This window comes from Diospyros lotus, chromosome 8 (genome assembly GCF_014633365.1).
Source record: "Diospyros lotus cultivar Yz01 chromosome 8, ASM1463336v1, whole genome shotgun sequence".
Lineage (NCBI taxonomy): Eukaryota > Viridiplantae > Streptophyta > Magnoliopsida > Ericales > Ebenaceae > Diospyros > Diospyros lotus.
The window spans coordinates 35,694,601-35,721,541 of record NC_068345.1 but is presented as its reverse complement, the minus strand read 5'-3'; the positions used below and the strand labels follow the sequence as shown (position 1 = coordinate 35,721,541).

Sequence of the window (26,941 nt, the reverse complement as noted above, 5' to 3'; positions counted from 1 at the left end):
GGGTCATTCCAAAGGCCTGAACCATAGTACTAAATCGGCCAAACCATGCTCGTGGAGATTGTTTCAATCCATAGAGTGACTTACTGAGTTTGCAAACTAACCCAAACTCCTCTTGAGCAACAAACCCAGGTGATCGCTCCATGTATACTTCTTCCTACAAGTCATTAAGGAATGTATTTTTAACATCAAGTTGGTGGAGTGACCAATGATGCATTGTAGCCAGAGAGGAATAGACGAACAGAGGCCATTTTGGCCACTGAAGAGAAGGTATCATTGTAATCCAGTCCATAGATCTGAGTATACCCTTTAATGACCAAACATTCTTTGAGACGATCAATGGTTCCATCAAGGCCAATCTTGGGAGTAAAAATCCATCGACACCCAACGGTAGTCTTTCTTAACGGGTGAGGGACTAGGTCTCACATCACGTTAGAGTACAAGGCTTGCATCTCCTCAAGCATAGCCTAGTGCCAACTAGGATGGGATAAAGCTTCACCTATATCTTTAGGAATAGGGACAAAAGAAAGACTCGAAACAAAGGCACAATAGGTGGTGATAGGTAGTCATATTTCAAAAAAATGACAAATAGGGTAAGGATTGAGAGTAGACCGTTTACCTTTGCGTTGAGCAATAGGGAGACTATCTGTGTCCAAATCCATGGGAGGAGGGACGTTTGTCGGAGAGAGTGAATCCACATGGGTCGGTGCAGTCGGTGGGCTGGCGTCGGTAGCAGGACGAGGGCAATGATGGTAAGTGAGAAGAGGAGGATCGGTGGAAGAAGAGACAAGCGAATCTTCTAAAGACAAGGAGAATAAAAGGGAATGAGCAAAACCTAATCAATGCATTGTGAGTCGGGTTGAGCAATTGGAAAAAAGGACTACTATTCAAAGAAAGTGACATCAGCAGACATGGTGTATCTATGTAACTCAGGAGAATAACTTTTGTAGCCCTTCTGTAACCGAGAAAAGCCTAAGAAAATGCATTTAAGAGCCTTAACATCAAGCTTGTCTTGTCCAAGAGAGAGACAATGCATAAAACAAACACAACCAAAGGCATGAAGTGGAAGGAAAGAAAGCGGTGGAGTAGGAAACAAAATATGATGATGGATTTGATTTTGCTAAATAGAAGAGGGCATGCGATTAGTAAGATAACAGACAGTAAGAATTGCGTCACCCCAAAATTGAGGAGGAAGATTAGCATGCAATAATTGAGTTCGGGCAATCTTAATCAAATGCCAATTTTTCCTTTCATCTACATCATTTTGTTGTGTAGTATATGGACAAGAAGATTGGTGTAAAATGCCCTGAGTAGCCATAAATCTTGTAAATTGAGAGGAGAAATATTCTAGAGCATTATCACAAATGGTTCTGCCAAACTAAGTCTTTATTTTTGCACAAAATGTTTGAAATATGGAAAACAATTCTATATGACTTTTTAATAAAAAGAGCCAAGTATAACGAGAATAGTCATCGATAAAGGTAACAAAGTAAGAAAAACACAAAGTAGATTGAACACAACTAGGACCCCATACATCTGTATGATTATGAGTGTGCTTTCCACGTTGACATGACTCACAATTGAAAACAGATAAAGTGGATAAACTTAAAACCAATTTCTTGAGTTTTGAGAGAGTTGGGTGACCAAGGCGATGATGGAAGAGCTCGGGAGAGGTGATACTGGTGCAAGCTATTGGTGAATTAGGCACAACTAGATGGTAGTGGCTCGCGACTCATGCCTGACGGCGATTGTCCGCCCCGTTCCCCAGTCCTGTACACAAATAGAGTTAGGAGTGAAGATGACTAAGCAGTTAAGGGTTTTAGTGAGCTGGCTAATTGAAATTAAATTAAAAGGACTACCAGGGACATATAAAACAAAATTTAGGGATAAAGACGAGGTGGGTGTGGTTTGGCCTATCCCTTTAATTGTAATTTTGGTGCTATCAACCAGGGTAACAGTGGGTAAAGTATTAGAATAGGTAAGTGAGGAGAAAAGAAGTTATTACCACACATATGGTCAGTGATGCAAGAATCTATAATCCAAGGACTAAGAGATGGGCCTTTAGCAACGCAAGCAATGAGATTATCAGGGTAAGACTGTTGTGTGGCTTGGAACTTCAGGAAATCATCATTCTCACCTACAGACATAGGTATCAATTGCGAACTCGGTGGAGACAGGGCAGGACTACGATCACTCTGAAACACATTAGCTGCATTGGTAGATGATGTAGGTGGAACAACTGGCCGACCATGTCTCTTCTAGCATTTTTCCTCAAGTTAACCCATTTTTTTGCAAAAGGTATACGGTTGACATGGGTGACTATTATTATGTCCTTTGTTCCCTTTTAAGTTGGAGGCCTGAGATATAAGAGCTGAAGATTCGGCTAAGGAACAATAGTAGAGGAAGAGGACACACCATGTGCACCTATCATGTTCAACAACCTTTTGAAAGAGTCTTTCATGGTAGGATCAATGGAGTTGGTCAGGATTTGATGCTTGATGGCGACAAATTCCGATTTTATTCCAGAGAGAGTAATAACCATGAAAAACTCCTCTCTTTGGACAATCTGTTCGATGCGGGTCATAGTAAGAGGAAGAAGTGCGTCAAATTCTTGCATGAGTGTGCGAACCTACCCCAGATAAGATTGCATGGATGTCTCTTGCTTGAGATTCTTGATATTGGAGGCCATAGTATACAAGCGTTGGAGATTATTTGTATAGCACTCTTTGGCTTCCTTCCATACGTCAACACAAGTTTCAAAGGGGCGTTAGAGCTACAAGATTGATGGATCAATGGATTTCCATAGGATACTATATAACTAGGCATCAAGTTGTTCCCATCTAGCCCGGTTGGCTACTAGCACACTTTCAACTTTTGTGGTAAGATGATCAGTTTGGCCTTGTTCTTTGAACCACATTTTGACAAAGGCTGCCCATGAGAGATAGTTGCTAGACCCTATCAACTTGACAATGGTGATGTTGGGTGTCCCGAGATTGGAGACAACAAAGGTTTGAGAGGCAACAGAAGCACTGGAGACAGAGATGGTGTCACTACATGGCGAGGGTTTTGACAAAGGGGATGGGCTTAGAGGGTGCCAAAGGTCTGATCTTGAGTGGCTAGAGGCAAGATAGCAACGAACGCGCCTACATGCACTGATGCGTGGAGGCGAAAGTAGTCTGCATGCAGTGGCACGTGTCTTTGCTGATGGCCGCATGACACTAGGGGTCGACCAATCTAGAGATTCTAAGAATGATGGTATGGTTGGTTTTTCGGAAATAACATTGAACAACGTGCTAATAGGTTTGATTAGTTGCGGGTAGAAGAAAAACTAGTGTGTTGATATGTTTGCCTCAAGTTATCTTAGAAGATCAATGAAGACAGTGGCTTATGTCGGCTAAGGTTTTGATTGGTAGCTAGATATGATACCCTAAATGTGATTAGTAAAGTTTGGGGGTTTAAACTATAATTATCTAATTCCAGTTTGTTACATTGAGACGTCCGCCCCTATTATAAATAGAGGGCGAGGGGTAGCTGGTTGGGTGTGTTCTCATTTTCTGTTGTAACAAGTATTGTTTCGTTCTGAGAGGAAGGCTAGTGTCTTTGAGATATAGCTTTGTAATCTTGGGGAGCAAGGGTTTGATGTACTTGGGAATAGAAGGAAGGGAACTAGTTGTGTATTGATCGTTCTTTATGAATAAAGAAGACTGCTCAAGGGGTGTTTGACTGCTGGATGTAGGGTTGTAACATTTGCAATACGAACCAGGATAAATTTGGCTTCTTGTGGTTTGATTTTTGGTTTCTGTCTAAATTTGTGAATTCTTTAAATTCTCTTTGTATTGACAATTATTTCTGTTGATCCGAGAGTGGGTAGAGTATTCGAAAGAGGTTACTTCATCTAAATTTGCCTAAACTTGTGAGTCTAAAACAACATAGTGTTTGATTTCCGTTGGAAATAGACGTAGCGGGTGATTTTTAGGGTTTTCTCAACATAGGATCTAATACTATGTGAGAGTGATTGGGAGCGAAAACCTGAGAGATTAGCCTCTCAATTCTATTATTTATAGGCTAATTACAATCGATGATGGAGCTAATCATGGAAATAATTACAAATCATGGGGATAATTACAGTCTAGCTAATTACCCTAATTATCAGGTGTTGAGGAAAAATTCTGGTTGAATAAGAGCAAATTGGAATTCCGAATTGAATCATGATAAGAGCAGTTTGGAATATGTGATAAGATGATAAGAAGAAGAGGTTGAAATTAAAGAAGGCTAAAGAGATAAGGAAAGGATAAGAAGTTACAATTGTTCCATAAAGATAGGAGAAAACTACCTTTCAAATTTAAATCCTATCATATCTGTTGTTGTATTGTATTTTTAAATTTGTTTTTTGAATTCCTAGATTCTAAGAGCAAGCTAAGGGCTGCTCACGTATATATATCTAGTAGACGATCAAATAAAGAAGTGTAATTGAATTCATTTTTACTCACCCCCATCTCACTTAAATCATTTCTAAATATCTTAATTGTTCATTAGCTAATCATCAGTTGACTATATACACATTCTATACAATAACATATCCCACCTTTATACCACTATGTGGGGTCGGCTACATAAATTCTAGACTTCCATGTATTTCTGTCTTTTGTCATATCTTCATTTAGGCGCATACACTTCATATCAAACTTTAATGTCTCTCCCAAAATCTTCATGGGTCTGCCTCTACCTCTTTTTTTGACTAATTGTTCCATTTCATCAACTATTCTCATAGGAATGTCTCTTGGTCTTCTTCTCACATGACCAGACCATTTTAGTCTAGTCTCTCTCATCTTCTCCTCCATTGGCACTACTCCTACTTTATTACGAATAACCTCATTTTTAATTTTATCTTTTCTTGTATGGCCACACATCCATCTTAACATCCTTATCTTCGCTACACTCGTCTTTTGTTTATGCTGGTATTTGATTGCCCAACATTCTAAGCCATACAACAAAACTGATCTTATAGCTGTCCTATAGAATTTTCCTTTCAGTTTTAATGGAATTTTACCATCACATAACACTCTCATAGTTCTGAAAGGCGCGAGGCGCAAAGGGTCCTAGAGCCTGAGGCACGAGACGCACAAGGCAAGGTGCTCCTTTGCGAAGCGAGGTGCACCTTTTAGAAAAAAAACTCAAAATCTTGTAAAATCATAAAAAAACTATCAAATTATCAATAATAACACATACATATCATTAATGATTCATTATCTTCAAATTCTAATCTAACATCATCAAAGTTGATTTATTCATCATGCAAATTCTAAACTAGAAATATCATCAAAGTTCAAACTTAAAGTCTCAAACTCAAACAAGTACCAATCATCATGCAAAGTTCTAAACAAACACATAAACTCTACAAGTCCACAATCAATAAAGAAGTTTTAATCAATCATCATCAAGAAGATCATCAACATCAAGGTCAATATCTTCGTCATCCCCTTCAATCAAAAATATCTTTTCATTTTGAAAAATGCTATTTTTCTAAGTCTGGAAGATTAACGCATTATAAGGAGACATATAAGAAAATGTTTATATTTTGAAAAACTATCTCCCGGTATTTTGATAGCTAATATTTATTGTTAAAATGATTTTTAATGAATTTTTCAAGAAATAGTAGGTATGTATTTTGGGGGTGGTAAAATCGCTAAATCCTGAGTTTGTACTAAAATCAAAATTTTATTTTTTTATTTTTATGGATTTTGATTTTTTAGATATTTTTATTGTATCCAAATGGGAGATACTTTCTTATTTACATTTATGTATTAAAATAAATGGAAGGTAAAATATAAATAAAAGAAAATGTGGACATTTACTTAAACTAAAGAAATGTAAATATGTTGTAATGTATACATGTTGGAACTGAGAAGAGGGGAGAAATTGGGTTGCCTAGATTTTAATTAAAACCTAGGTTTCATGAGGCGCGTCTCTCGCCTCGGCGCCTCACCATGCAAGGCCCGCGCCTCACTAAAATCGCCTCGCCTCGGCCCAGGCGAGGCGCTGAACTGACGCCTTAAGGCGCCTTGTGCCTAGGCGCGCCTTTAACAACTATGAACACTCCCAATGCATTTCTCCATTTTAGCTAATTTGCCTTAATTCTATGCGTGACATCCTCGTGAATTTCTCCGTCTTTTTGAATCACTGATCCCAAATATTGAAAATGGTCTTTTCTTTGTATGATTTGGTCTTCCAATTTTATTATAACATCCTCCACTCTTGTATTCTTACTAAATTTATATTTCATATATTTTGTTTTCCTTTTACTTAATTTAAATCTTTTAGAGTCTAAATTATTTCTCCACAACTCAAGCTTAATGTTCACTCTCTCTTTTGTTTCATCCACCAACACTATGTCATCTGCAAATAGCATACACTATGACACCTCTGTCTGAATGTGTTTAGTGAGTTCATCCATTACTAAAGCAAATAAGTATGGATTTAGTGCAGAATCTTGATGCAATCCTATTGTAATTTTAAACGGTTCAGTATCCCCTCCGCTTGTTCTGACCCTTGTATTTGCACCATGATACATATCCTTAAGGACTTGTATATAGGCTATTTGGACTCATTTTTTCTCTAAAACCTTTCATAATACTTCTCTAGGGACCCTATCATAGGCCTTTTTTAGATCTATAAACACCATAATGCAAGTCTTTCTGATTATCCCGATACCTTTCCATTAGGCGCCTTAGTGGGTATATAGCTTCCATTGTTGACCTATCAAGTATGAAACCAAACTGATTTTTTGAGATGTTTGTTTTTTTTCTGAGCCTCTGCTCTATTACTCTCTCCCAGAGTTTCATAATGTGGCTCATTAACTTAATTTCTCTGTAATTTTCATAGTTTTGAACATCTCATTTGTTCTTGTATATAGGAACCAAAGTACTCTTCCTCCACTCATCTGGTATCTTTTTTTGATTTAAAGATCGCGTTAAATAATTTCGTTAGCTAGGAGATGCCCTCTTCTCCCGTGCATTTGCATACTTCTATTGGTATATTACCCGGTCCCACCACCTTATGATTTTCATATTTTTTAATGCTTGTCTCATTTCTTTTGAACTTATGCGTCGATAAAATGTATAGCTCATGTTCCCTTCGGAGTTTCTAAGATGTCCAAACCTAACTCTTGTGTCCCCACCATCATTGAATAATTTTGTGAAATACTCCTTCCATCTCTCCTTAATCGCTCCCTCATTCACTAATACATTTTGGTTTTCATCTTTTTTATTGAAGTTTAGAATGTGTTGAACAAAAGATTAGTGAATATTAAGAAATAAATATATTGGTCTGTAAAATTGGATTGAGGAATTTTTGTGATGAGAGAAAAAGCTTGTAGAAGCTGTACATTAGAGATAATAGCAATCCCGAATCCCCAAAAAAGGAGAGGAATAAATTATATTTATATTTTCCAATAACTCTGACAGGGTAATCTTCTTTCTGTTTGTTGTTTTGTGAATCCCACTTTATCATGATACTCTTGAATTCAGGTTGTTTGTTTTTGTTTTCTTTAAGTTTTTAACAAAAAATGTGAAACATCGAATTTTGTTTTGGATCATAATATACATTGACATAAACAACCTTACTAGGGTGTTTGCAATGTCTGCCCATGGGTTTCACTGTCTCATGTTTCTATGGAGGCACTGGAGTTTAGTTATTTTTGCTAATGTTTTATGTTTGTGACTTGGTTCTATATGAATAGAAAACATTCCCTTGTTAATAATGGAAAGGGAACAACACATCACCATCTTCAGATCATTCCTGCATTTTTATGCACCAATTCTCTCTGTTTTATCTCTTATGAAAAGAATCACAGTTGCTTACATATTTCTTCATCTGTTTGCCAATGGCAGATACATTTTATCAGGTCGTAAAAGGGTGGCTTGGGATGTCAATTTTGTGGATGTTAAAATAAATATTCCATGGACAAATGCTAATTCAGAACCATATGAAATGGTAATATTTTTATTTTCTATCTATGAATCTTATTGCTGTGGTTGGTTTCTGTTTTTTTGTTTTGGGTCTGCTGTTGATTTATCATTGTTTTGCTTTAGATTCAGCCATCACTTCTTCATTAATAATGTGTTTCTGTCTGCTTCTTTGCGTATTTGAAGTGAAACATCTGTCATGCTGTGTATTTATAACTTGAAATACATTTGCTAGATTACTATCTTTATTTACTTGCTCTCCAGAGTTATTTTGCCCATGGATGTTGTCGTGAATCAAGGCAGTAAATCAAGGAAAGAAGATTTGCCATAAATCAAGGAAGAAAGATTGGCGTTGGATTAGCTGTCAACATGTAATTAGCAGTCAATTAGCATGTGATTAGATGTAATTAGCTATCATTTAGCCCTTAATTTTAGCCTTAATTATTGTACAGCTTACTATAAATTTCAATGGAAGGAGGCTAGACCGTGTGATTGTGTTTCTCTCAATTAGACAAACGGAAATGACAAGAGAGAATTGAGAAAAAGAACCTCGATCAATTAATTTTATAAAACAGAGGAATAGCTATTTACAATAACAAACTAACAGCAACACTTAAAAGAAACATAACAGAAAAGCTGCTAATGCTATAACAGAATACAAACAGAGTACAAAACAATATATCAGCTCAGATAATGTCTCCAACATTCCCCCTCAATTTGAACCTTCTGGTAGACTAACTCTTTGCCGGTCAGTCTTGCTGCCTTCTTTACCCAAGAACAGATTAATTATCATATTAGAGCAAATAGGAGAGATCTGTAGACCAAGCTTAGAACACAGAAACTGCAATCTGTCTCTAGGTAAACCTTTTGTAAAAATATCAGCAACTTGATGCAGTGAAGGCACATACCGAATTTCCACTTCCTTATTCTCTACTTTCTCCCTCACAAAATGCACATCGATTTCAATGTGTTTAGTCCGAGAGTGAAACACTGGATTCTCGGCTATGCATTTGGCTGCTAGATTGTCACACCACAACACCGGAACAGTAGACATCTTGTAACCTAACTCAGTGAAAAGTGATTGTAGCCACATGATTTTAGTAACACCTTGGGCCATAGCACGGTACTCAACTTCTCCCACTGACCGAGCCACCACTGATTGTTTACGAGAACTCCAAACAAGCAAGTTGGAACCAAGAAACACACATATACCACTAGTAGACTTTCTAGATATCTTGCAACTAGCATGGTCTGCATCTGTGAATATAGTAAGTGTCATATCGGGAGAAGATTTAAAGAATAAGCCAAGACCAATAGTACCTTTTAAGTACCTAAGGAGACGTTTACACGCTGTCCAATGTTGTACTTTAGGAGATGCCAAGAATTGGCTCAATCTATTTACCACAAAAGATATATCCGGCCGAGTATGGGTCAAGTATTGAAAAGAACCAATAATAGTTCTATACAAGAATGGATCTGGAAAAGATTCACCGTCATCAATAAAGGAGATTGCCAAATTGACTGGTGTATCACACGGTTTGCAATCATTCATACCAGCTTTATTTAACAAGTCAATAGTATACTTCGATTGTGTAAGATATAAACCAGTCTTATCTCTGTGAGCTTCAAAACCTAAGAAGTAGTTGACTGATCCTAAGGTTTTGTGTCACGACCCGAAATCTGGTATGTCATGACCGGCACTAATCCCTAGGCCCAGCGGCCCCAAAATGGACTAGTAAGCCTCTTCTCTAGCTCGATTTGAATAAAACAATATTACTGACAAGATTTAGAACATGAATAAAATACCAATTCACCTTCTAACATAATATCTCAATATTTCATATACAGCAGCTGTACAAAATAAGAATATCTATCACACTGCTGTCAATAATACATATCCGATCCCGTATCTCGGGCCCTTGGCACAATTATGTGCCAACAAAAATAAAGACAAAACATCAGACTCTACAACATGGGTATGTCTCCACAGAGCATCCTATAATACATCCGAAATCAAAAGAGGGTATGACATCATACCAGAAGATCTGCTGGACCAATAATCAAAAGGAGAATTCCCTGAAAATATTTTTAATAAAACGAGGTGAGTCTTGTGGACTCGCGAGTATAAGGTATGTCATGCCCACTAGGAGAGTATACAATAAAATGCTAGGATGATCATCATGAGTATAATAACGTAATAACAGTATAAACAGTGGAAATATAAACCATAAGTTAAATAATTTGAGATTTCAAAGGAAAACATAGTGTAGGAAAAATAGGTGCTTAAAGACAACCCCCATAAGTTGTTCCCTAACCACCCAAGTCCCCTATACTCTTGTATGAGATGCATGCACTGATTCTGAGGACACACTAGTAGAAACTGGCCTAACGCCTATATACACATGCACACAAGTATATATATCGGCACATACATCATCATCACACAATATCATCATAAAGGCCCACGTGATAGCAGTGCTGAAACATACTATCCGTGTCTCTCATGGCCTTGGCATGCCAAGCCTCACAGTACCATGATCTTTTCCTGCTGTGAGTCACCAGGGAATCTACTAGATAGTCCTCTAATAATAATGCAAATAATACCCTAATTTATGCACAAGTCATAATCATTTATCATTTCATGTGGTGCCTAAAATACACCATATCATTCAATAATTCACATTCTCAAAACAAGAAATCAATTAGGGTATCTTTCAGTTTATGTCTCTCCCAGTAGGATGAAAATATTTCATGCAAATTAGAAACATTTAAGAGTATTTTTCTATGATCCGCATATAAAAATCATGTACGAGTTATGCATATAAAAATTTATACAAGGTTATAATATTTATGAATAAAACAGTATATACGTGCATAATATAAGGTAATCATAACATATCCTGTCTACTCGCCTGGGAAATGATGACTCAAGTCCGAGTCTGGGGAGAAGATCGAACAAAATCCTGAGAATCTGAGCCTACAATAAATAGAATGGGGTGTCACATTTAGGTAACAAGAATAACGACGTAAAGAAATTACCGAAAATCCTAACCATTGCCTAACACCCTAAATCGATTATTTGGTACCTTGGCCCGCGCAATATTCAAATCTGGCGTCATGGAATTCGTCGAGCTAAGCCATCGACTACGTCATCATGTCTCGCTTTGCTTGCTACGCGTAAGTGTATAGTGGAACTACACACCCACTTATAGGCTGCAATATCATAATATATATATATATATATATATTTACCCATAAACTAGTTTTCTTTTAATATAGATAATATATTTTTTTATCTAAATTCCTCCTTTATCAAAAATACATACATATATATATTTATAACTAAATTGATAAATTTTCTTGAAAACTTAATAATTAATTAATAATTTAATAAATGGTTTAAAAGGAATAAATTGCAATATTCTAGCCTCAGATAAAAGGAATCCATCAGAAATCAGGATTCGAAATAAACCCACGTCATCATCATAGGCTAGCCTAGAACGCACTCAGGGTCAGTCTTACTCGGCCTCGAGTCGTCTAATAGGGCTTCATCCTTAGGACTCCGATCAACAAAATGACTCGCCAATCATATCGCCAATTCTAGGAGACCTAAAGAGAACCCAAATTAAACTGACATCGATATCCCGAGTAGGACCAACCTAACCAAGTCATCCTAGGTTCCCGGACAAGCGACAAGGGAGAACAAGCCGAGTGGGCCAGCCCAAGGGCTGCCACAACTGGGTCAGTCATGCCCAACACATTGGGCCATCCTAAAACCCAATCGGGCCCCGCCATCCTAGGCTAAAACCTAACCCGACATGCCCAACCCCAAAAGCCCTCATTTCCTTTTTCCTTATATTTTTTTTTTTTTATTTTTATTTCCTTTTATTCTTTTTCCTTTCTTTTCTTTTCTTTTCTTTTCTTTCTTTTTCTTTTCCTTTTTTTTTTTTCTTTTCTTTCCAACACACTGCCACCGCCGGCGACCGCCGCCGGCCGGCCAAAAATGGCCGACCAATATACCGATACGAAGCCCTCGCCACGAATATCAACATATATTAAAATGAAACCCATCGGACGGTCAGATCTTACTAGATCTGAGATTTAATTTTCGGCCGAAAATAGGGGCGAATCTGGCCGTCGCCATTCGCCGGCCGCCGGCCATTTTTTCGACGATCAGAAACTACCCCGAGGTGCGCAACACTAAGGAGAGCAACATATCCAAAAATGAGAAAGATCGGACGGCTAGATCTTCGTAGATCTAGAGTCGAAGTTTCGGCCAAAAAGAGAAAAAATACTGCCAACGTCGCCGGCCACCGTGGCCGGCGATTTCCAGCGATCCAAGACCGCCACCCAACCCTCTTAAGCAAACCGACCATCATATCCAAGAATCACAAAAATCCAACGGTTGGATCTTCGTAGATCTAACCTCAAACATTCGGCCAACAAGCCCCATCGCGCCTCAAGCCTCATTTCACGAAAACAACAAGCAAAACAGAGAGGATGAAGCCAAAACACTTACCTCCTTGTAGATCGGGGGCACTTTAACGGTGAAAGCGAAGTCGGATCAACGATCGAACGGCCGGATCGCTTGGAATCGAAGATAATCCGAGAGGAAATCAAGAGAAAATAAATAAAAGAGAGAGAGAGAGAGAGATTTTCTGATTTGGGGGGGGGGCTGCCGAGCGCCTCCCCCTTTTCTTTTTATATTTTTTTTGTTTTTTTTTTTTTGTTTTAATTAATTATTATATATATAATTTAATTAATTTAATTAATTTAGTTTCTTTTTTTTTTTTTTTTTTTTTTTTTTTTTTTGGGATCTTTACATTCTCCCCCCCTTATAAAAATTCGTCCTCGAATTTCACGGAAACAAATAAGGATATTTCTCTTTCATAGCATCTTCCATCTCCCAAGTGGCCTCACCCTCACTATGGTGGCTCCACTGAACTTTAACAGAAGCTATTTCTTTAGATCTAAGCTTTCTGACCTGCCTATCTAAGATCTTTACAGGTTGCTCTTCATATTGCAAGCTTGGTTGGATCATAGTGGGTGCTGTAGGGGGCAAAACATGAGAGGGGTCTCCAATAACCCCGCGTAGCATCGACACATGAAATACGGGGTGCACTCCAACCATCGACGGTGGTAGTGCCAACTCATAAGCTACATTCCCAATCCGCCTAAGGACTCGAAATGGTCCAACATACCGAGGACTGAGCTTACCTCTCCTCCCAAACCTCACTACCCCCTTCATAGGCGATACTCTAAGGTACACCAAATCATCAACTGCAAACTCTAAGAGTCGACGCCTACGATCTGCATACGACTTCTGACGACTCTGAGCTGTCAAAAGCCTATCACGAATTACTTGGACGATCTCCATGCTTTGGCCAACCAGATCTGGGCCAATAAGTCGTCTCTCACCAACCTCAAACCAACCTAAGGGTGACCTACATCGTCGACCATATAGCGCCTCGTAAGGTGCCATTTGAATGCTAGATTGATAGCTATTGTTATATGCAAATTCGACATACGGCAAATTCTTCTCCCAACTACCCTTGAAATCAAGGGCACATGCTCTAAGCATGTCCTCAAGTATCTGGATAGTCCTCTCCGATTGGCCATCCGTCTGGGGGTGAAACGCAGTACTCAATGCTAACTGCGTACCCAAAGCCTCGTGAAATGAGCCCCAATACCGAGAGGTAAATATGGACCCTCGATCAGAAATAATAGAAATGGGTACTCCGTGATACCGTACAATCTCATGAATGAACTTCTGAGCTAACTGAGAGGCAGTAAATGACGTACGTACAGCAATAAAACGAGCTGTCTTCGTTAGGCGATCTACCACTACCCATACTGAATCATGTCCCGCAGGGGACCTCGGTAATCCTGTAACCATATCCATGGTAATATGTTCCCATTTCCATTCTGGAATTGGGATGCTCTCCAACAAACCTCCTGGCCTCTTATGCTCTGCCTTCACTTGCTGACAGACTTGGCAAGTTAGACACGTACGAGCAACATCTTCCTTAAGGCGTGGCCACCAAAACAATTGCTTTAGGTCCTGGTACATCTTGGTAGTCCCTGGGTGAATGGAAAATCGAGAGTGATGAGCCTCCCTAAGGATCCTACTCCTCAACTCGTCCACCTCGGGGACACAAAGCCGAGTCCTGAATCTCAACACTCCAGAAGAGTCCATAGAAAAATCCAACGCCTTACCTTCTCCGACATCTTTAATGATCTTGGCTAAACTAGGGTCCTTAACTTGAACCGCCTTAATCTCCTCCATCAAAGCAGACCTAAGCTCGATGTGCGCCAAAAATCCCCAAGATTCAGATATCTCTAAACGTGCACCACTCCGCTCTAAACTATGTAACTGCTCCACTAACGGTCTCCTCCAACTAGAAATATGAGCAAGGCTACCCATAGACTTTCTACTCAAGGCATCTGCTACTACGTTAGCCTTTCCTGGGTGGTACAAAATATGGATATCATAGTCCTTAAGGAGTTCCATCCACCTACGCTGTCTCAAATTCAGGTCCCGCTGGTCAAAAATGTACTTAAGACTCTTATGATCTGTGAACACCTCACAAGTCTCGCCGTACAAGTAATGCCGCCATATCTTGAGAGCAAATACTACGGCAGCCATCTCGAGGTCATGAGTAGGATAGTTCTGCTCATGTTTCTTCAACTGCCTAGAAGCATACGCAATAACTCTCCCACACTGCATCAACACACATCCTAATCCAACCCTCGACGCATCACAGTACACAGCATAACCCCCATTCCCTGATGGTAGGGTCAACACTGGCGCTGTAGTCAAACGTCGCTTCAACTCATTGAAGCTTTGCTCACATGCATCTAACCACTCAAACTTTACATTCTTTTGGGTGAGACGCGTCATCGGCGCTGCAATCTTAGAAAAATCCTTCACAAAGCGACGGTAGTATCCTGCTAAACCTAGGAAACTACGTATCTCGGTGACTGTAGTGGGTCTAGGCCACTGAGCCACAGCCTCTATCTTCTTTTGGTCCACCTGGATCCCTTGACTAGACACAACATGCCCCAAAAAGCCAACACTCTCTAGCCAGAACTCACACTTTGAAAACTTGGCATACAACTCATTCTCACGAAGGGCTTGTAAAACCGTCCTAAGATGGTGCTCATGCTCAACATCACTCCTCGAGTACACCAATATGTCATCTATGAATACAATGACAAATCTATCCAAGAAAGGTCGAAATACTCTATTCATCAAATCCATGAATGCTGCCGGGGCATTCGTCAACCCGAAGGACATCACCAAAAACTCGTAATGCCCATACCGAGTGCGAAAGGCAGTCTTGGGAACATCCTGATTCCTGATCCTCAATTGATGGTATCCTGATCTTAAATCAATTTTAGAAAATCGCCTCGCGCCTTGCAATTGATCAAATAGGTCATCAATGCGTGGCAACGGGTATTGGTTACGGATAGTGACTTTGTTTAGTTGACGATAGTCGATACAAAGTCTCAAACTCCCATCCTTCTTCTTCACAAATAGCACTGGCGCACCCCATGGCGACGTGCTAGGCCTAATAAAGCCCTTATCTAAGAGTTCTTGTAATTGATCCTTTAACTCCTTCAATTCTGCTGGGGCCATTCTATACGGGGGTATCGAAATAGGTCGAGCCTCCGGTATTAGGTCGATACAAAACTCAATCTCCCGATCGGGTGGTAATCCCGGAAGCTCCTCGGGAAAAACGTCTGGAAACTCACACACTACCGGGACTCCACTAACCTCCCCAACTGATCGGTCACACTCTCTCACGACTGCCAAGAACCCCTCACAACCTCTGCCCAACATACGTTGCGCCTTTATAGCTGATATCAACATGCTAGCCCCTCGAGTCCTATCCCCTTGGATATAAAACGAATCCTCACCGGGAATATTAAAGTAAACGCGTTTCTGACGACAATCTAGGCTAGCGTGGCATGAAGCTAACCAATCCATACCTAAAATGACATCAAACTCCATAGGACCGAGTAAAATAAGATCTGCTAACGTATCCCTACCCACGAGAGAAACAACACAAGCCCGATACTCTCGCTCTACCTGTAGGGCATCACCCACAGGAGTTCCCACTAACATGGGCTCGCCTAGAGGAGTGGCACTTACTCCCAGACAGGGAGCAAATTGCCGCGATACAAACGAATGCGTCGCCCCGGGATCAAATAGCACGTGTGCACTGTGACCACAGATATGAACCGTACCTGTCACCACCTGATTGGATGCCTGGGCATCCTGAGTAGTCATATGATAGACCCTCGGCTGACCCTGTGGGCCATGTCCCCCTCGAGGCTGGGGAGCGCTGCTCTGAGCTCTAGATGTCGGCTGCTGAGCTGGAGCCTGTCGTCCTGGAGGGCCTCGCCCTAGCTGTGAACAATCCCTCTGGATGTGACCTGACTGTCCACACCTAAAGCATGTAATCGGGGCCTTCGCATACCTGCACACCCCTGAGTGTCTCTTCTTACATGTCGGACATAGGGGCCTCTCTTCCTGTCTCTGCTGCCACTGCCGCTGCTGCTGCTGCTGTCTCTGGGAAGGGGGCGCAGGCAATGAAGGAAATGGTGGCGCTACTGCCAACGGCTGTAAACTCGTCGTGCCCTTCCCCTTCTTCCCAGAAGAGAAGGAAGTACCAGCGTCGCCTCTAACCCTCTTCAAGTCTCTAGCTGCCCTCTCCTCTGCTGCTCGTGCCTCAAGGGCTAAGGCACTATCAACTGCCTCCTCATACGTGCCAAAACGAGTGGCGTGCAAACTCCTGAACCACGGCTCGATCAATCGAGATATAAAGCGTGTAATCCTGTCCTGCTCCGTAGGAACCAAAGCAGGTGCAAACTGTGAGAGCTCAGTGAATAACGCATCATAACGCTCAACGCTCATATCTGGGGTCTGTCTTAGGGCCTCAAACTGCTGGGCCCTCTGGAATCTCATAGTGCTAGAGACATATTTTGCCAAAAATAGTCTCTTGAACTCAGCCCACCCTAACGGGGCATCACCCCGTCGTCTCCTCAATACATCATACCACACGCTCGCCTCACCATGAAGACAAAAAGAGGTGAGCTCCACCATCCGGTAGCCATGTATGCGAGAACCTCTCTTCAGTTTGTCCAACTGATCCAAAAACTCTTCAGCCTTATCTCTCGCACCTCTGAACTGGGGCGGCTTCAGACCCATAAACCGCTCAAACTCATAATCTATCCCAACGGCCTCAGGGTCCACTGGAAGGTCCACTGGAGGCTGTCCCCTAGTCTCGCCTGCATCACCAGTGCCGACGGCAACACCTGCAGCGCCACCGCTAACGGCGCCCCTGGCGCCACCAGCCACAGCACCGTCGCCAGTGCCGCCACTAGTGCCACCTCTAGTGCCATCCTCGGTGCCATCTCCAGTGCCGCCACCAACCCTAGTATCAGGGCTCACACCCCCTGGCGCCTCTGGCTGTCTCTGAGAATTAACTATATTTGTCAACAGCACCGTGATGTTTGCCAAGGAGTCAATAATCAGCTGGTCCCTATCTCTCGTCGGAGTACTACCATCAAAGTCAACTCCACTGCGACCCGAACCACGGCCCCGGCCTCTACCTCGGCCTCGGCCTCGGCCACGTCGTTCGCCACGACCTCGTCCACGGCCTCTGACCGTGTAACCGCTGGTAGGTGAGGGCTGAGGAGCCTGATCACCCCCTAAAGAATCTGTCTGCCTGGATGCTGTCCGAGAACGAGTAGGTATCATCCCTATCATCGTACTGATAGGTCAATAAAAGTAGCAATAGAATCTGAAATCAAAAGATCAAATGATACTAGACTCTAACACCCTTAGCAAAAGCTAGATCAATAATGTGCCATGGCTCACACCACGATCTAAAACCCAGCTAAGAATGGCTCTGTGGGACTCAATGAGACAAGACCTTAGACAAGGCTAGAGAATCGAATAGAATCAAAAGACACAAGCCTAACTCAAGAGTAACCTAGGCTCTGATACCAATCTGTCACGACCCGAAATCTGGTATGTCATGACCGGCACTAATCCCTAGGCCCAGCGGCCCCAAAATGGACTAGTAAGCCTCTTCTCTAGCTCGATTTGAATAAAACAATATTACTGACAAGATTTAGAACATGAATAAAATACCAATTCACCTTCTAACATAATATCTCAATATTTCATATACAGCAGCTGTACAAAATAAGAATATCTATCACACTGCTGTCAATAATACATATCCGATCCCGTATCTCGGGCCCTTGGCACAATTATGTGCCAACAAAAATAAAGACAAAACATCAGACTCTACAACATGGGTATGTCTCCACAGAGCATCCTATAATACATCCGAAATCAAAAGAGGGTATGACATCATACCAGAAGATCTGCTGGACCAATAATCAAAAGGAGAATTCCCTGAAAATATTTTTAATAAAACGAGGTGAGTCTTGTGGACTCGCGAGTATAAGGTATGTCATGCCCACTAGGAGAGTATACAATAAAATGCTAGGATGATCATCATGAGTATAATAACGTAATAACAGTATAAACAGTGGAAATATAAACCATAAGTTAAATAATTTGAGATTTCAAAGGAAAACATAGTGTAGGAAAAATAGGTGCTTAAAGACAACCCCCATAAGTTGTTCCCTAACCACCCAAGTCCCCTATACTCTTGTATGAGATGCATGCACTGATTCTGAGGACACACTAGTAGAAACTGGCCTAACGCCTATATACACATGCACACAAGTATATATATCGGCACATACATCATCATCACACAATATCATCATAAAGGCCCACGTGATAGCAGTGCTGAAACATACTATCCGTGTCTCTCATGGCCTTGGCATGCCAAGCCTCACAGTACCATGATCTTTTCCTGCTGTGAGTCACCAGGGAATCTACTAGATAGTCCTCTAATAATAATGCAAATAATACCCTAATTTATGCACAAGTCATAATCATTTATCATTTCATGTGGTGCCTAAAATACACCATATCATTCAATAATTCACATTCTCAAAACAAGAAATCAATTAGGGTATCTTTCAGTTTATGTCTCTCCCAGTAGGATGAAAATATTTCATGCAAATTAGAAACATTTAAGAGTATTTTTCTATGATCCGCATATAAAAATCATGTACGAGTTATGCATATAAAAATTTATACAAGGTTATAATATTTATGAATAAAACAGTATATACGTGCATAATATAAGGTAATCATAACATATCCTGTCTACTCGCCTGGGAAATGATGACTCAAGTCCGAGTCTGGGGAGAAGATCGAACAAAATCCTGAGAATCTGAGCCTACAATAAATAGAATGGGGTGTCACATTTAGGTAACAAGAATAACGACGTAAAGAAATTACCGAAAATCCTAACCATTGCCTAACACCCTAAATCGATTATTTGGTACCTTGGCCCGCGCAATATTCAAATCTGGCGTCATGGAATTCGTCGAGCTAAGCCATCGACTACGTCATCATGTCTCGCTTTGCTTGCTACGCGTAAGTGTATAGTGGAACTACACACCCACTTATAGGCTGCAATATCATAATATATATATATATATATATATATTTACCCATAAACTAGTTTTCTTTTAATATAGATAATATATTTTTTTATCTAAATTCCTCCTTTATCAAAAATACATACATATATATATTTATAACTAAATTGATAAATTTTCTTGAAAACTTAATAATTAATTAATAATTTAATAAATGGTTTAAAAGGAATAAATTGCAATATTCTAGCCTCAGATAAAAGGAATCCATCAGAAATCAGGATTCGAAATAAACCCACGTCATCATCATAGGCTAGCCTAGAACGCACTCAGGGTCAGTCTTACTCGGCCTCGAGTCGTCTAATAGGGCTTCATCCTTAGGACTCCGATCAACAAAATGACTCGCCAATCATATCGCCAATTCTAGGAGACCTAAAGAGAACCCAAATTAAACTGACATCGATATCCCGAGTAGGACCAACCTAACCAAGTCATCCTAGGTTCCCGGACAAGCGACAAGGGAGAACAAGCCGAGTGGGCCAGCCCAAGGGCTGCCACAACTGGGTCAGTCATGCCCAACACATTGGGCCATCCTAAAACCCAATCGGGCCCCGCCATCCTAGGCTAAAACCTAACCCGACATGCCCAACCCCAAAAGCCCTCATTTCCTTTTTCCTTATATTTTTTTTTTTTTATTTTTATTTCCTTTTATTCTTTTTCCTTTCTTTTCTTTTCTTTTCTTTTCTTTCTTTTTCTTTTCCTTTTTTTTTTTTCTTTTCTTTCCAACACACTGCCACCGCCGGCGACCGCCGCCGGCCGGCCAAAAATGGCCGACCAATATACCGATACGAAGCCCTCGCCACGAATATCAACATATATTAAAATGAAACCCATCGGACGGTCAGATCTTACTAGATCTGAGATTTAATTTTCGGCCGAAAATAGGGGCGAATCTGGCCGTCGCCGTTCGCCGGCCGCCGGCCATTTTTTCGACGATCAGAAACTACCCCGAGGTGCGCAACACTAAGGAGAGCAACATATCCAAAAATGAGAAAGATCGGACGGCTAGATCTTCGTAGATCTAGAGTCGAAGTTTCGGCCAAAAAGAGAAAAAATACTGCCAACGTCGCCGGCCACCGTGGCCGGCGATTTCCAGCGATCCAAGACCGCCACCCAACCCTCTTAAGCAAACCGACCATCATATCCAAGAATCACAAAAATCCAACGGTTGGATCTTCGTAGATCTAACCTCAAACATTCGGCCAACAAGCCCCATCGCGCCTCAAGCCTCATTTCACGAAAACAACAAGCAAAACAGAGAGGATGAAGCCAAAACACTTACCTCCTTGTAGATCGGGGGCACTTTAACGGTGAAAGCGAAGTCGGATCAACGATCGAACGGCCGGATCGCTTGGAATCGAAGATAATCCGAGAGGAAATCAAGAGAAAATAAATAAAAGAGAGAGAGAGAGAGAGATTTTCTGATTTGGGGGGGGGGCTGCCGAGCGCCTCCCCCTTTTCTTTTTATATTTTTTTTGTTTTTTTTTTTTTTTTGTTTTAATTAATTATTATATATATAATTTAATTAATTTAATTAATTTAGTTTCTTTTTTTTTTTTTTTTTTTTTTTTTTTTTTTTGGGATCTTTACATTTTGAGAGCAAAATGCTGATCCAAATCATGAATACATTGCTGAAGAGCAATAGAATCTGACCCTGTGACAAGGATATCATCAACATATACCAAAAGAAACAACACTGCACTAGAAGATCGCTTAATAAATAGAGAAGCATCAACAACTAATCGAATAAAACCCCATGCTTGCAGAGCAGTTTTAAGTTTGGTGTACCAAGCTCTTGGAGCTTGTTTGAGACCATAGTGAGATTTCTTAAGTTTGTAGACAAAATTAGGCAGCTGAGCATCTATAAATCCTTCCGGCTGTGTCATGTATACATTCTCTGTCAATTCCCCATTTAAAAATGCATTGTTAATGTCTACTTGTTGTATATTCCAACCAAAAGTGAGAACCAACGAAAACAACAGTCTTATGGTGGGTACTTTTACAACTAGGCTGAAAGTATCATTATAATCAATACCAGGGTTTTGATGAAATCCCTTAGCTACTAAGCGAGCCTTATGCCTAAGAATAGATCCATCAAAATTGTACTTGACCCGAAAAACCCCATTTACACCCAATAAGTTTCATTTCCAAAGAATAGGGGACCAACTCCCATGTCTGATTGGACTGCAAGGCATGACTCCTCCTGCATAGCCTTAGTCCAGTAAGGATCACAAAGTGCTTCATGAACTGATCTAGATTCAAGGGAAGTTAACAAGATATGAGGAGAGGTAACAAGAGGTTGTTTAGATCGAGTGATCATAGGGTGAACAGATGGAGCTAGAGGTAATTGATATTTAGGAACTTTAGGTTTAGAAGGTGGAACAAACTGAGAACTGGACGTAGGAAACAAATGATCATGAGACCGAACAGAATTGTTAGGCAATGAGACTCCTAAACTATGTGAGACAGCTGCTGATAAAGGAGAAACCAAGGACTGAGACACCCGAGGAACATTTAAATAAGAGAAGGGAAGAAACTGAAACAGTTCAGTTGAAGGTCTTGAGAATATAGACATGGATGATACACCAGCACCAGTTGAAAGAAATAGGGAGTAAGGAAATTCAAGAGGATTGAACTCAACATGTCTAGAGACATATATTTTTCTTGAAGGATGCGAACACCGATAACCAGCCTGATCAAGACTATAACCAATAAACACACATTTTGATGAACGAAAATCATATTTGTGTTTATTATAAGGTCTAAGATAAGGAAAGCACGAACAACCAAACGGTTGTAATTTGAGATAATCAGGTTGCTTGAGATAGAGTAATTCAAAGGGACAAGCAAAGTGAAGCACAGCTGAAGGAAGACGATTAATGAGATAGACAGCAGTTTGAAAAGCTGTTGCCCAAAATTTGAGAGGCATTTGAGCATGAGTCAATAAGGTCAGTCCCATTTCAATAATATGACGATGTTTGCATTCAGCCACACCATTTTGTTGGTGTGTGTATGGACAAGAAAATCTAGGTTGAATCCCACAAGATTGAAGATAAGGAAGAAAAGCTTTAAACTCCCCCCCATTATCAGTTTGTAAAGCTTTCAACTTAGAATTATACTGTAATTCAGCAAGCTTATGAAAATTAATAAAAGTTTGCAAGGAATCTGATTTCAATTCCAACGGAAATAGCCAGGAGTATCGGGTGTAGGCATCAACAAAGATAATATAGTACTTAAAACCCTCAACAGAAAGCATAGGTGTTGGACCCCATACATCTGAGTATATCAATTCCAAAGGCTACTTTGCAGTAATAGGATAATTTTCAAAAGGAAGTTGATGTGATTTGCCAATTTTGCATGAATCACAGAATGGAACTACAGATTGTTCTCTGAAGATGAAACGATTGAGTTATTAGTAACTAATCGTTGTTCATGCATAAGAAAAAGATATTGAACTTTCACCAAGTTAATCTCATCCATTTGGTACGTAATTAGACTCACCACAATATCATACTCATGATCAAGTCCATTTAAGATAGCTAACAACAAATCCTTGTCACCTAGGGGTTCTCCAATTGCCGATAAGGCATGAGAGATAGTTTTGATTCGTAAAATGTAATCATTAATTGACAGAGAATTTTTCTTAACAGATCTGAGTTGTTGTTTCAGTTGAAACGATTGTGCCACAGTTTTCTGAGAGTAAAGCATTTCAAGAGATGACCATACCTCTCCAGCAAATTCGCAGTGAATTACTTAAGCTAATACCTCTTTATCCATTGTTGAGAACAGCCAACCGAGCAGTAGCTGATCTGACCTAATCCAGGTGAGGTAGTCAGGATTCAGAATTGTTGTGTCTGAACCTTCTACTTCTGTATCAGGATTCGGTACATATTTTGATGGCAACGACGAGTTGTGGATGAACTGAACCAAATCAAAAGCTTGAATAGTGGCTAGGATTTGTGCCTTCCAAAATAGGTAGTTACTATTGTCTAATTTGATCGGAACAAAATTCAAGGATTTCGCAATAGAAGGAAAATCAATTTGCGAATCCGAAGAAGACATTGATCGAGGTAAGGACGAGGTGCTAGTCAAGGCTCTAATACCACATGATTGTGTTTCTCTCAATTAGACAAACGGAAATGATGAGAGAGAATTGAGAAAAAGAACCTCGATCAATTAATTTTATAAAACAAAGGAATAGCTATTTATATAGCTATTTACAATAACAAACTAACAGCAACACTTGAAAGAAACATAACAGAAAAGCTGCTAATGCTATAATAGAATACAAAACAATATATCAACTAAGATAATGTCTCCAACAGACCGAACATAGAGTTCTACTCCTAAAAAGGGTTTTCTCTCTTTTTTATATTGTTAAACATTTTTTTTCTCTCTTTTCCACATAGTATCAGAGTCTAAGAAACCCTAGGACTCTTCTTTTTTTGAGCCTTCATCGTCGACTACTCTTTTGTTGCTACAAATAGCCCATCACCAACAACCTTCATTATTGCCCAGCCTTACCTGATACTACAGCCATCATGAGCAGCCTTCATTGCTGCAATAGTACGTTATTTCCCATTCTGCCCTTGGCCTTTCCCATTAATCGGAGATGTCAACCGCCACTGATGAAGCTAGTTCCCACAATACAAGGGAAACACCGGCACCCATAATGCTTCAACCCTCGAGAGAACTGCAACCAATCAATGCTTCCTATTGGTTGGATGGAAGGAATTATCTTAAATGGTCCCAGTTGATTTGAACTATTTTGAAAGGAAAAGGGAAGATTAACCATATTATAGGGAATCAGACCAAAGAAAGGAGATCCAGCCTATGCGGCATGAGATGAAGAAGATTCCATGATCGTTGCATGGCTGTCGAGTTCCATGGCTCTCGAAATCAGTGATACCTGCATGTTTTTGTCAACAAAAAGTAGGTTTAGAAGTCTATCCAACAAATCTACTGGAAGGTGAAGGCTGCAGCCCAGATCTACGAGTTAAAAATCAAAATAGTTGCAACAAAGCAAGATAACAAAACTATCACCGAGTATGCCAATTTCCTAAAGGGACTATGGCAATAAATGGATCACTACAAGGTAATTGAGATGAAGAACAGTGATGATGCAGCCACCTTGAAAGCTTTTATAGACAAAGATCACATCTATGATTTTCTTATAGGCCTCAATGTGGAGCATGATCAGGTGAGAATTCAAATCCTAGGCAATGATGACTTACCTTCACTTAATGAAGTGATTTCAATTATAATAGCTGAGGAAAGCAAGAGGGGTGTCATGTTGGACCCCAAACCAGTTGAGGCCTCAACAATGGTGGCAAAAGGAGGAGGAAATTGTGGGTTTAAGAAGGATCAACTGCTAGGAGAAAATGGAAAAATAGGTCTCAAATCCATAGGCAATGACAACTGTGAGAATATGTGGTGTACTTTCTATAAGAAACCACTGCATACTAGGGAGTTGTGCTGAAAGTTACATGGAAAGCCACCAAACAAGGAATAGGGAAATAAAGGTGGACAACATCAGCATAAGAGCTAGGGGCAAGTTAATATGAGAACTCTATAGGAGGAAAAACAGTCCCATGAACCAAAAGTATTCAACAAGGAGGAGATTGAAAGGTTGCGGTACTTTTTAAGTACCCTTGAGGCACCATCCTCTTCAGGTACATGCTCACTACAAAAATCAAGTAAAACCCCAATTTCACATGCTTTAAATGCTTTTGATACATCCCTTAAAGACTCATGGATTATTAACTCCGGAACCACAGACCATATGACTCCTTCCTCCCAGTTTTTTCTCTCATACTCACCCCTTCCCACTATGTCCTTCAACAGGGCACTCATGAATCCTCCTGTGTTTCTATCCCTCAATAGAATGGGATTGCAGAACGAAAGAACAACTATCTCCTAGATACTATTAGGGCATTGTTGTTTCACAAAAATGTGCCTAAACAATTTTAGGGAGAAGCTGTCCTCACAGCCACTCATGTCATAAACTGATTACCCTCTCGAGTGTTACATTTTCAAACTCCAATGGCAGTCTTATCCCACTTCTATCATGCTTTTCCTACCACAAATCAGCTTAGTCCTAAGATATTCGGGTGTTTCATTTGTTCATGTTCACAGCCCTTATTGAGGGAAGTCGGATCCTAGAGCTCTTAAGTGTGTCTTTATGGGCTATTCTTCTAAACAAAAATGGTACAAATGCTATCATCCTCTGACTAAAAATTTTTTGGTTTTTGCGGATGTTACCTTTGTTGAAACTGAACCCTATTTTACTCACCCTTCTCTTCAGAGGGAGACCTCAAGTGTGGACGATAAGGATGAGCTACTCTTTCCTAACTTTCTGTAGCCAACTCCAGCTCCTAAACCTCTACTTGAACAACCTGCATTTGAACCTTCCCATGACCTACTGCCCAAACTTGCATTTGACTCTATCTCACAAACGCATGAACCTAAATCTTCCATCCAACTGTTCTCCAAACTGTCGAGGAGGAGACTACCACTGACAAATGGTTTTTCCAGATTTACTCAAGAAGAAATAATCCAGAACCCGAACCAAGACTGCACCTATCATCAGTTCCAATGTATGGAAATGAGGTAACATCTATTGACTCATCTTCTATTGTTGATTCAATGGCTGATATTGATCTTCCTATAGCATTAAGGAAAGGAATTAGAGAGTGCACAAAACATCCCTTATATCCACTCTCTCACTTTGTATCCTTTAAAAGATGCTCTCCATTTCATAGAAGCTTTCTTACAAACATACACACATCATCCATTCCTACCACATTATCAAAGGCTTTAAACTGTGAAAATTGGAGGAATGCCATGAATGTTGTAATGCAAGCTCTTGAGAGGAATAATACATGGGAAATTGTGGATTTACCAAAAGGGAACAAACCTTTGCCCTGTGAAAGGAAATATTACATAAGCTGTTTGATTTTTCTGTTATTCATTTATATTGTAACAGTTAGCTTAAACTTGCGCTTATTGCTGATTCTTTTATTATGTCGGTAGTTTAAGTTTAGCCAAGTATATATAATCAGCTTAGCCTTATTTTTGTATTTCATTAATTTCATCTATCGAAATATTCAGAGCATTCTCCTCCTCATTGTTTGTGTTCTATTCTCTACCCTAGCTCAATCTTTACATGGTATTAGAGTCAACGACTAAGGTCAATGGCGTTCAATTATGATCATGGTGCTTCTTCCTTTCTTCCTCCTCAATCTCTTTCAGCTTTATCTTCTACCTCGCAATCTGATTTTTCAACGATGGCAAAAGCTTTTAGCTATATACCTATCAAACTGGATCCGAACAACTACATTTTTTGGGGTAGATGGGACACTTGAAAGATACAAGGCTAGGTTGGT

General features: G+C 40.1%; 2 protein-coding genes across 11 annotated transcripts in view; one reads left to right on the top strand and one right to left on the bottom strand.

The window, feature by feature from the left end:
• Positions 1–26,941, top strand: part of LOC127808127 (uncharacterized) — a 146,683-nt gene that overhangs the window by 83,707 nt on the left and 36,035 nt on the right. For all 8 annotated transcript variants that reach the window (XR_008024873.1, XM_052346513.1, XM_052346516.1 and 5 more), the window contains one exon: positions 7,887–7,989. Coding sequence is in view for 7 of the 8 variants with exons in the window: in XM_052346513.1 (XP_052202473.1) it covers positions 7,887–7,989 (103 nt within the window). In the remaining variant the exon portion in view is untranslated. The remainder of the gene's footprint in view (positions 1–7,886; positions 7,990–26,941) is intronic.
• On the bottom strand, positions 9,756–21,138 carry LOC127808128 (uncharacterized). Of its 3 annotated transcripts, XR_008024874.1 has the most exons (8): positions 20,839–21,138; positions 19,404–19,530; positions 19,230–19,294; positions 18,355–18,393; positions 16,212–17,729; positions 11,048–11,174; positions 10,874–10,938; positions 9,756–10,037 (listed from the first exon to the last, which is right to left on the bottom strand). XR_008024874.1 is itself a non-coding variant. In XM_052346521.1 (7 exons), exons 5-6 carry the CDS (start codon positions 17,725–17,727, stop codon positions 10,889–10,891), a joined length of 1,566 nt encoding a protein of 521 aa, XP_052202481.1. In that variant the 5' UTR covers positions 17,728–17,729; positions 18,355–18,393; positions 19,230–19,294; positions 19,404–19,530; positions 20,839–21,138; the 3' UTR covers positions 9,756–10,037; positions 10,874–10,888. The 3 variants fall into 3 exon arrangements, 1 of the variants encoding a protein (XP_052202481.1); XR_008024875.1 differs by lacking the exon at positions 19,404–19,530; XM_052346521.1 differs by lacking the exon at positions 11,048–11,174.